The sequence below is a fragment of the Antennarius striatus genome, chromosome 13 (genome assembly GCF_040054535.1).
Source record: "Antennarius striatus isolate MH-2024 chromosome 13, ASM4005453v1, whole genome shotgun sequence".
In the NCBI taxonomy this organism is placed as follows: domain Eukaryota; kingdom Metazoa; phylum Chordata; class Actinopteri; order Lophiiformes; family Antennariidae; genus Antennarius; species Antennarius striatus.
In genome coordinates this window covers 18,669,953-18,680,810 of record NC_090788.1, presented here as the reverse complement: position 1 = coordinate 18,680,810, position 10,858 = coordinate 18,669,953, and the positions used below count along the sequence as shown (strand labels likewise).

Here is a 10,858-nt window from a genome sequence, read left to right as displayed (position 1 = left end):
CGACAGCCTACACAGTTCAAAAGGTAGATCTGGTTTAAAATAGCGTTTTCATTTGCAGCAATGCAAACACTTATTTTGCACACATTTTAATCATCAAAAAAAGTAATTAACTTTAATTTGATGTTTCTTAAACACAACACACCAGCTACACACAACTGGAAGGATGAAGGAGAGACAGAAAGGAATTCAGTTGGCATAACTGTTGGACAGTAGAAAAACACTTCATATTTTATATCTGAGCTCATAGCAAAATGATACATGCTTAGAGTGTCACCTAATGCTGTCCCACACAAACTCATCAATTCCCATTCATGTTCACATCCATTACACAAACAAACCAAAAGCTCCTGGCAGTCAGAGCCCAGTAGACTAATGCTCTGGCATCTACTCCTCAACACGTACACAATCACATGCAGTGGAATGAGGATGGGGCATCAGCAGAACTCTGAGCCAGTTATCACCTCATGACTGGGGGAAGAGAGAGGCAGAGTCAGAGAGAGGAGAGAGAGAGAACTGGTCAGTGTTGGATGAAACAATGAGGGTGATGAAGAGTAAAAGAGTCGGCCTCATTGTTCCAGAAAGATCAGCCTATTGGCAGACGGACTTGGAAAAGAATGTGAACAAAGACACTGAGGGGTAGGTTGTAGGGAAAGGCCTATAAATGCGCTGCACCAGAACAGAGCCATACCCATACCAGACATCACGTTTGCATGGCCTTTGGACTCTCATCATGGATATCCCCATCCAGTATCCATGGTACCGTCGGGTTCGCCCATATCGACTCGCTGACCTCTCCTTGGCCGAACCTCTCATTGATTGGCCCCATATGTGGCCCCTGTCCTCGTCATTTCCATGGATGCACCCTTCATTGATGCGTTGGTGTGAAAATGAGCTCAGTGAGGTAAGGTAGAATTCAAATCTCCTCAAAGCAGGCAAATGTTTGTATGGAGTGTGTAGTTGACTGCTAACTGAATGAGCGTATCCATTCTCTAATAGAGTAAAGTAGAGTAAACTTTATTCTGTGTTGGTGTCCAGCTGTTTCTAGGCTGCAGGCACAGAAACAAAGAGTTCCATTATCGTTTCTAACAGCTGTACTGTCTGCATAGATGCAAATTGAAAAGGACCGCTTTGTCATTCATCTGGATGTGAAGCATTTCTCACCTGATGAGTTGTCTGTCAGTGTTGGCGAAGAGTTCATCACAATACATGCCAGGCATGAAGACAGAAAGGTGAGAAAGACCGTAGAAATTTGTTGAAACAATATTAAGTAAAATGAATTTGAACTGTGACATTTTTTTAATGTGGTAAATGTGCTTGCAGGATGACCATGGTTTTGTGTCCAGAGAGTTTGGGAGGAAGTACAGGCTCCCTGCTGGCGTGACAGGTTCTGATGTCACCTCCAGCCTGTCCGCTGACGGCGTGCTTACAATCACGGCTCTTCGGCCGGCTGGCACAGAGCGTGCTATCCCCATTACCCGTGAAGACGGAACACCTAAACAGAAAATGTAGAGCAGAGCGTCTTGCTCTCTTCACTGTTTCAGTAGGAACCAAGCATGCAACCTTAAGTTTAATCTGGTACAACTTTGTTGGCAGTTGAGCTCATAAACACTAAGCAGTGCAGAAACATCTATATGTCCAGAAATGCATGATAAACCAGTATCTAATTATCGGCTAACTATTATTCTAATGTTTCTGCTAGACAATAGTTATTAAAACCTAAAGGCTACTATGAACAAAGTGTGTTTGTGTCACCTGAAAGTTAGTTTCCCAATCACAAACCTGCAGATCATTCTTTGCAGCAGACTGTGACACTGCCAATTACACCCTTGTTTTTATTTTTTTGTTTAGCATTTCCTTGTTCCATTAGACATCACATATTTAGTATGCAATTCCTCGTCTATTTTGTCTCTGTGTTTGAGAGACATATTGCAAGATTTTGTAAACAAAAGGCAGATTAGTTTACATCACCTTTTTTTTTTTTTTTTTTACAAGGAATTGCCTAAAATGTAGAGATATTTCCACAAATTTGTCACCAGGAGGTAAAAAAAAATAGACAAAAACAATTCAACCTCATTGTGTTTACATTATGTGGTGTTGATACCAACTGTGTTTAATTGTATCTGGTGAGGGCTGTTCCTGAATGTGTGAGGATGGAGTTCTCTGAAGGCATGGATGTTTATTTAAAACAGTCTTCATTGGACTTGGGAACAGGTACTGTATGTACTTGTTAAGAGGAAGAAAGAGAGTGAAAGAATAGGAGGGAACATAGAGAAGACAGCTTTTAACAGTGGGCTCCTTCCATTAGGAGCACGGCCTCTGAGCTGCTAAGGAAAGTGTGCATGTGTATCAGTATGTGAGAGTGAATATGCTTGTAGATGCACAAATTGCTGTTTTATCATTTCTTCATATTGGCAACAACCTGCTGACATATTAACACCAAAGAGACAAATAAACTAAAGGATGCAAGTGAATTTCAGAGGTTTGCCGTGTGTTCTTTGAATTGCAATAACAATAATATAATAATAACACTGGGAATAACTGGAATTAAAAGATGAAAGCAGCATTTTTATGTTTATTGGCATGTAAATGTATGGATTTTAATGTTTTTTTTAACATGAATGGTAATTTTTTTTCATGTTGGAAAAAGTACAAGACGATAGTAGCATAGATAGTATATTATATCAAATACTGCTGCAAGAGTTGGTTGTATATTCAAGTTTAATGTAAGGAAAAATAAGCAAATCTTTTTTTAAATGCATGAATCAGAGAAAATATATGTACAGTTTATAATTATAAGCTTTACAGGAACAGATAAAACTGATTTAAATCAGACACATACAACATTACACACTTTAAAGCAGACTCAGTCAGTGTAACGTAGAGCATTATGTAACACTGACTCTTCATTACTTTGAAACTTTATCTGTTAACAATCTATACTTATTTATTGCTCGAAGGACTGTTACTCATGTCAGGGAGATAAGAAATTATCTTGCAATGAAGTTGAAGGGACGGCTGTTCTCCTTCTCAGTTGCAGTAGAAATCCCATTTCTGGAAATAAAGAGACAGTAGAAGAGAGAAAACATTGGATAATGTGTGGATGTTTGTGTAGGTGTACATGTGTCCACTTACGGTAGTCTTGACTTCAGTGGTGGCCGGCATGAGAGGATGTGTCTCCTCCACTACGCTGCTGGGAAAGTGGCCAATTCGAGCCTCCTGCTGTCCATAATAGGAGTCTTGTACCTGCAAATGGATTGTGTGGACAAAACAGGAAGAAAACATCACCTGTCTAAGTCTTTTTAGATAAGAGTTAATAGTATTTATCCTATTGCTAGTTTTTTTTCTCTTACACTGCCAGCCCAAAAGAGGTTCCCTCTGTCCTTAAGCATGGCATAGACATAGATGAGCTGCCCCTGTCTGATGGAAATGAACCTGCAGTCTCCAGGGTAGTAGTCCTGCAGTGCTCGAGCTATCAAGATAGGATCTGTGCCGTGATGTAAAAGGAGACTGACTTTATGCAGATGTAAAATGTTAGTTGAATAGCACATTTCCTCCATAGTTAAATAAAGTCAGTTGATAGCAACAAAGCGATGAGTATGTTTTGGGTATGTTACTTACGGCTGCACTCAGAGTCAGCGCAGAGCTTCTTGTCAGAGAGTTTAGGCATCTGCCGTCCAGATTCAGACACTTGCAGCAAAAGCCACAACGAAAGAGCAACCAAGAGCCTGCAGAACATGTCTGTGCTGTATTCAAATGCACCCGATATTCCAATTGTGTACTTCTAGTGAGATTTTTCTTCCCTTTTCTGTTTGCTGTCCTTGGGAATGAGGTGAAATACTGTGCGTACCCTTTTTCCGCTCTCCCTGCCCCCCTACCTCATCCAGAAACACACACAGAGCTCCTTTCAAATGGCTTGTGCAGGTAAACAGGATGGGGAATGGCGAGGAGAAGGAGGAGAAGGAGGAGAAAGAGAGGCAGAAGAGACAGACCCCTGCTTGTGTGCTGACCTTCCCCTCCTTCTCCATTTATCCTGTCACCCCTGCTCCAAAAGTGGTGTGGGGCCTGTCAACAACACATTCATTGCAGTACCTTATTTAGCCACTAGATGTCAGTATTTATATTAGATCCCTGGCCCCTGCTGCCTTATCTGCTTCTCGTCACCTTTACGCAGAAGGTGGAGCCATTGCTCGTATTTATGGACTGTGTGTTTAGACTACCAAGGAAACCCGCCGATCCTCTCTTGTGCAAGCACACCTACACACAACTGGAAACACGCACTCGCCAAACAGGAAGCCTACACCTGTGTGGTAGGAGCTCCGTGGGACAGGTGGGACAGGTAGGACAGATTTCATTTCTTTTCTCCTTCTTCAGTCATTCCAGTCACAGTTTATTTATTCCCTTCTCAAATCTGGAACCTGAATTAGTTTGTTACTCTGTTCTCAAGTTTCTTCGAGTGTAGTTTCATGGTAGGGAGATAGATGACAGTGTGACAAGTGAGCCAGCAGGCGATGACGTCAGACTGAAACTGTGACGGAAGAATGAGGGGAATGTAACAAATTGTAACTCCGAGCAAATATTAGTTTATGCAATTTAAAGTAGGGCAAACTGGTATCTGGTACCATGTAGTGACAGGAAAATACCATCATGAGATAGTCACATCTCATCAAGTCTTAATTTTGTAAAAACTGTTTTTAGATGAGCTGGTGATTGTGAAGTAACAGATAAACAAATAAACAAAATCAACATAAAGCCTACATCTGAGGCCGTTCTGGTAATGTTAATGAATGTGTTGTATTTATAGGGAAAAAGTGGAGCCTTTGGAATTTAGGGAGGAGGAGCTGAACCGAGATAATAGAAGAGCTGGTATTTCGGTCAGAGTCACAAAAGGATCCATCAGACAAAAGAACTTGGACCATGTCAGATTAAATTACTTGTAAACAACGGGGATGTTTCTCAAATAAACCCATGATAGAATAGTTTAGAGTTACAGTTAAGAAATCTGTTTATACACTAGTTTTCAGCGTTGCTCAGTTCTTCTCTGCCTCACAGATTCATCAGTGGAGACTAGAGGAAAAAAGGAAGAAATCAAATTCACACATTCCACTCCTGCGCAAAGACCAAGAGAAACATAATCAAAAGGGAGTCAAGTTCAAGGCATTCCACTCACCACCTTTTTGATTTTTGTTTACAAGTCCAAGGACCTGGGATTATGGTTTCTACCTGACTAGCACAAGCCAGATAGTTATGTTCACCCACAGGCAAAACAGTCTTTCTGTTCCCAGCCTGCAGGATTCCTTCTTCCCTCTCTCCCCTACCTCTTCAGTTTCGCTCTCCTTTGCTTTCCCATCGTCTACATCCCCTTCTGGAAGCAGTGATACTGGAGGAGGGATAGAGACAGACCTGATCCTAGCTGCAGAGCTGGGACAGGCTTTACTGGAGAAGAATGAGGAGCTGGCCGTGGCTTTGGAACAGAGAGAAATGCAGGTGGAGGTAAGGTCAAAGCTTGTACAATGTGTGTTTTCACAACTATGAAAACCTTCCATTAGGGAACAATAGACCTGTTGAAACTTTTCACAGCAAAAGCAAGGGACATTAAAGATGTTTCACACTGCAAAATAATAATTATAACGATGAAAGAGTTTGTTAAGCTCAAAGTAATACACATCAAGTTTCTTGATTCACTCACCCTTGACAGAAATGAGGGTTCTACCAAAGCAAATCAATACATATCAATAAGCAGAATATCTAAAATATAGGCAGAGACCGAGAGAAATAAAATAAATAAGTGACAATAAATGTATAAATTCTCCCTGTTGAGCAGGGAGATGTAAAATAGAACAGAATACTGCTGTTCCATTTTGCCATATGAAAAGGACAAGTGTAAATGTGTAATATTTTTCAAAATGAGCACACATCAGCACCTAAGATGTTGCATGTACATTTATAGTTTTTATTCGTAAAGTTAGACATGTTAACGTTACATTAAGAGAGAATACTCCTTTTGCTCAGAGCCTTTTTGAGCTGTAGATGTACAGTCAGGTCCATAAATATTTGGACATTGATGCCGTTCTCATCTTTTTTTACTCTACACACTATCACAATGGATTTGAAATGAAACCAATAAGATGTGCTTTTAACCGCCGACCTTCGTTTGAGGGCATTTAAATCCAGATCAGGTGAACGGTGTAGGAATTACAACAGTTCCTTTATGTTCCCCACTTCATGGGACAAATGACTCAAAACCTATTTCATGGGGTTATTTCCATTCTATTATGTCATCATACATTAAGCCAGTAAAAGGCCTGTGGTTGATCCTAGGTGTGACATTTGCATTTGGAGTCTATTGCTGTCAGCTGTCGATATACGATCCAAAGAGCATTCATTATCAGTGAAGCAAGTCCTGATATGACCCAAAACCTCTGAAGTGTTCCGGGCTATATTATCTGCTCACCAAACCAAATACTCCAGAAATCATTGGGCGGTGCTTTATTGTGCAGATGGGCAATGACCCAAAGCACACTGCAAAATGACAAGGCAAATGAGTGGAATGATCTGCAATGGCCACATCAATTGCCTGACCTGAGTCCGATTGAGCCTGTATTTTACTTTCTGAAGTGTCCCATCACCAGGGAGGAAACCCTGATGTTTGGGCGTTCCAGACTTCAGGCTGTAATTGACTGGAAAGGATTTGTAACCAATTATTAAAAAGTGAAAGTTTGATTTATAATTGTTTAGTTTGTCCCATGACTTTTGTCCCTTAAAAAGTAGGAGTCACATATGGAAACTGTTGTAATTCCTACACCATTCACCTGATCTGGATGTAAATACCCTCAAATTAAAGGTATAAGTCTGCAGTCCCAGCACATCATGTATGCTCCATTTCAAATCCACTGTGGTGGTGTATACAGATAAAAATGTGAGAATTGTGCCGATGTCCCAATATTTATGGGCCAGACCGTATGTCCTTGACAGACTAGAACAAGCATACGTGTTCATCCGTCCATCTTCCTGTAGACAAGGCAATCGTGCTCATCTCAGGCAAGAGACGGGGAAAACCCTGAGCGAGACGCCAGCTCATTATAAGAAAAGTTCTGGATGTGGAGCAAAAATTTAAGGAATGAGAGCAATTTTAAGATAGGATTTTTAAACATGTGCTTAAACATTTTGTCTGGCATGTCTTCCTATACATACTTTTAGAGAAGTGGCTGTTGCATACATGTATGTGCACATCTACAAGCTTCAGTGTAAAGGATGAATGCCACTAATTTGTTCAGTTTCAAGGTTCTGGTATTGAGTATACTGCTTCACTGTAATGGGTTTCTGAGGTACATGAATAAGACAAAGCAAATGTTAAAATTTGAAAAATTCTCTTTCAGTTTTCAGTGTAATACTTTTCTCTTTTTTGCTACACATTAAAATTTAGACTTGAGGTATTCATGTACTCCTTCTTAAATTTTAATGCTCCTTCAAGGCTCTAGAGCAAGAGAAGCACGTTCTCATGCGAAAGCTGGAGATGAACGAACTGGCATCTGGACAGAGAGAGGCTGAACTGGTAGCAGATCTAGCCGCCTCCAGAAGTGAGCTGGAACGAAATCACAACCAGGGACGTGACCGACGGAGGGATGAGAGTGAACAACTGACTCAGTTAGCCAATCATAACCAGCGGCTGGTGGAGCAGCTGGCAGAGGTTAGTTTAACGATAACCTGTGGACATGTGTGTCAGAAATCTGCTGGAAGAACTCTCTGTGCATGTGTGTGTGTGCGTGTGTACGTGTGTGCGTGTGTGTGTGTGTGTGTGTTTGGGAATTATCTCAATGTCAGAGCAGAAATGTAGACCAGCAGGTTTAGAGAGTCTCATCTGTGTTGCTCCTGGAACAATCGTCATTCTCAGAGTTTCCTTCCTCCACTTGTCTAGGCTGTAACGCTGGAACATACCCTCAGAACTGAGCTTCGTTCCCTCAGGGAGGAGATGGAAGAATCATCTTTTAACCGGAATATTAACTCCACACAATTGGATAACTTACAAGCAGAGGTATAATTCAACAGTGTAACTGGTATTGTTTTAATACTTTCATGAAGGAAGGAGGAAAAGTCACACAAAAGGCATTATATTTCAAACATTGCCAAAAAGCATGAAATATTCATAAAAGCCTGTGAAAGATTTTTAAAAGTCCTTTAGGAAAAGACAAAATCACGTTTACTTCTGTTAAGTCCTTGATGGCAAATCAAAGTCGAGTCACTCAGTAGATGTGAGTTCATGTCTATTTTTGATCTATGTAGACAAAAACATATATTAATTTAAAAAAATATGAGTAAAACATTCAGGGAGAGCTTTACAATACAAGCCTGGAATTTATGCAAATTTTATTTCTTGGAATTTTGACAAAACCAAACCTTGATTCTTGAAAGTCTTGTCCTGAATTTTAAAGGTGGGTCGTGTGCCTGGAGACTAACTCAAAGCAGAAACAGTATTAATTTCATAATGTGGCAATAGTTTCATTCACCACTTTTGACCCACTTATTTAGGATTTTATGTTCATCTTCTTCCCATACAGAACAGAGTATTGCAGGAGCGGCTGCTGCATATGAATGCACAACTAGAAGCTTCCGAGTACGACAGCGACAGACTGCGCAAAGAGAGAGAAAGACTGAGAGACAGACTTTCAGAACTGCAAACAACACTGAAAGAGAAAGAAGCAGAGGTGATGTTCAGTGACTGACTGACTGCTATTTAAAGCTGAACCCAGAGCAGAAATCTTGTGCATCATCATTACATATAGCAGTGGTCCCCAACCCTTGATCCGTGGTCCGGCACCAGTCCGTGGGTCAATTGATCCCAGGCTGCACAGAAAGAATATAGAACTTACATTATTTCTGTTTCATTTTTGATCTGATTCTAAAAGAGTTTTTGTTTTGAAAAATTATCAGACTTTCTCCTTCACATCTGTGTATGAATCACTTTTGACTTTTGTCAAGATGCTTGCTTCGGTCATATGACTAGCTTCTTAAAGGGGCCAATTTGGCCACTAACACAGAATACCACTATTGAAACACATTAGATTCTCCTTTATTATTATATTTAGAAAAAAAAATTTTCATCCTGGTCGTACCATTTTATGTTGTATTTATCCACCATGCCTTAAGGGCTGGTTTGTGAAAATATTGTTTGACAGTAAATCAGTCTGCCATGCAAAAACGTTTGGAGACCACTGACTTATAGGACTATTTGATGCTCAAGTTTTGTGTGTGTCTGTGTGCATGTTTGTGTGTAGCTAGAGCAGGAGCAGGGGGTGGTGTTTGAGTTGAGGACCCTGACTCGCTCTCTCCAGCAGAGAGCTTTGAACCTGGGAGAAGAAAGTATTCTGGACAGTCCACACCCACAACCTCTCTCTCTGCTCAGTGAAATCCAGCAATCACAAGTACATACACATGTACACAAACACACACAAACAGTCATGAATTGTTTTCACATTGAAGACTTATTTATCTGCTGTGTTGTCTCCTGCTAACCAGGCTAAAGATGCTCTTCTCGCTCACTCTGAGGTCCTACAAGCTAAAAATGAAGAGATACAAGCTCTAACAGAGGAGGTCTGTGGAACATCCTGCAGACACAAGCATGCAAAGACACACCATCAACATAGCTTAACAAAATCAAAACTTTAAATAATAGTTTAAATTGTAACTGCTTCAATCAAATAATTTATATTTTACTAAATTTCCCCTTCAGCAAAAGAGACACTTAAACCATTCCACTACAGCTTTAGTTACAACAGTGCTTTCTGTTCATAATCCCTCTGATCATAAACTGATGGATGTTCTTTTATGTATTGAGAAATTCTCTCACTTCTCAAGATAAACCATTTGAAAATCCAAATTAGCTGGAAAATTAATTTTCAACAAGTTGAAAGTAGAACTGAAAATCTGTCTTTCCTGCAGCTGGAGTCTCAGCGAGAAGAGCTGAAGTCTTTGAGGGAGGAAGTCAAACCCTTCAGATGCAGCCCTGGAATGCCAGATTACAGGTACCACTGAACAGCAGTGAGCGCATATTAGATTTGAATTCATTTCATTTGAACCCACAGCAACATGTTTTGGTAATATTGTGAATGTTCAGTTCTTTAGAAAAGCAATTGGCCTTGGTACTACAGGAGAAAGAGTCACTAAATCAGCAGCTTCTCAACACCATCAAACACAAGGTGATGCTGTCTCAAGAGCTGGAAGCCTGGCAGGTACGTCTGTGTGTGCAGATGTAAAATTTGCACATGACGTTTGAAATTGTTGAGTGCAGGTGCAGATCATTTACATCAGAATGTTTCTTCTTGTTGCAGGAGGACATGCGGTTGGTGATCAATGAACAGGTGCAGTTACGAGAGGAAGAGAGGAAAAGGGAAAAACAGCGAGAGAAGGAATCGACGTCGGGACTTCAAAGAAGCAAATCTTTAAAATTGAAGGGAGAAGTAGGGAAAGGATTCCTTTCCTTTTTCAAAGACAAATAAGAGAAGTGGCAGCAGTTCAAATGGACTATTAGCTTTTATCATTGCCACAGAACCCTATGCTGCTAAATATTGTACATTTTGTGTAATACTGGCAAATCAAATGTTTACAGACTGCGTATTGCAATATATTTTCATGTATGTAAAAAAAATTTATGTCTGTTTTTAGGACAGTATATTAAAATTTATAGGCGTTTTATGTCTGTTGATGTGGATAATTTCAGAGTTTGAGTATTGACAAAAAATCAGTGGTAAATCTCCACAAGGGAAAAAGAGACCTAACACAAAAGTAAAAGTACTGCGTTGTCTTGTCACAACTGAGAATAAAAGATTATGACTAGCTTCATTGTGAACATGTTTGCAAACAA

General features: G+C 40.2%; 3 protein-coding genes across 4 annotated transcripts; 2 read left to right on the top strand and 1 right to left on the bottom strand.

Annotated features, from left to right (window-relative positions):
• Positions 1 to 673: 673 nt before the first annotated feature.
• On the top strand, positions 674 to 2,476 carry LOC137606529 (alpha-crystallin B chain-like). Its single transcript, XM_068331809.1, has 3 exons — positions 674 to 901; positions 1,107 to 1,229; positions 1,321 to 2,476. Exons 1-3 carry the CDS (start codon positions 731 to 733, stop codon positions 1,507 to 1,509), a joined length of 483 nt encoding a protein of 160 aa, XP_068187910.1. The 5' UTR covers positions 674 to 730; the 3' UTR covers positions 1,510 to 2,476.
• mia (MIA SH3 domain containing) lies at positions 1,827 to 3,929 on the bottom strand. Its single transcript, XM_068331810.1, has 4 exons — positions 3,619 to 3,929; positions 3,351 to 3,484; positions 3,133 to 3,243; positions 1,827 to 3,051 (listed from the first exon to the last, which is right to left on the bottom strand). The coding sequence occupies exons 1-4, from the start codon at positions 3,734 to 3,736 to the stop codon at positions 3,028 to 3,030; spliced, it is 387 nt and encodes a 128-aa protein (XP_068187911.1). The 5' UTR covers positions 3,737 to 3,929; the 3' UTR covers positions 1,827 to 3,027.
• Positions 3,930 to 4,225: 296 nt separating this feature from the next.
• On the top strand, positions 4,226 to 10,798 carry bicdl2 (BICD family like cargo adaptor 2). 2 transcript variants are annotated; one of them, XM_068331807.1, is made up of 10 exons: positions 4,226 to 4,336; positions 5,050 to 5,490; positions 7,472 to 7,687; positions 7,916 to 8,032; positions 8,556 to 8,702; positions 9,273 to 9,419; positions 9,514 to 9,588; positions 9,937 to 10,019; positions 10,112 to 10,226; positions 10,326 to 10,798. In XM_068331807.1, exons 2-10 carry the CDS (start codon positions 5,245 to 5,247, stop codon positions 10,491 to 10,493), a joined length of 1,314 nt encoding a protein of 437 aa, XP_068187908.1. In that variant the 5' UTR covers positions 4,226 to 4,336; positions 5,050 to 5,244; the 3' UTR covers positions 10,494 to 10,798. The 2 variants fall into 2 exon arrangements, with proteins under 2 accessions (XP_068187908.1, XP_068187909.1); XM_068331808.1 differs by lacking the exon at positions 9,273 to 9,419.
• Positions 10,799 to 10,858: the final 60 nt, after the last annotated feature.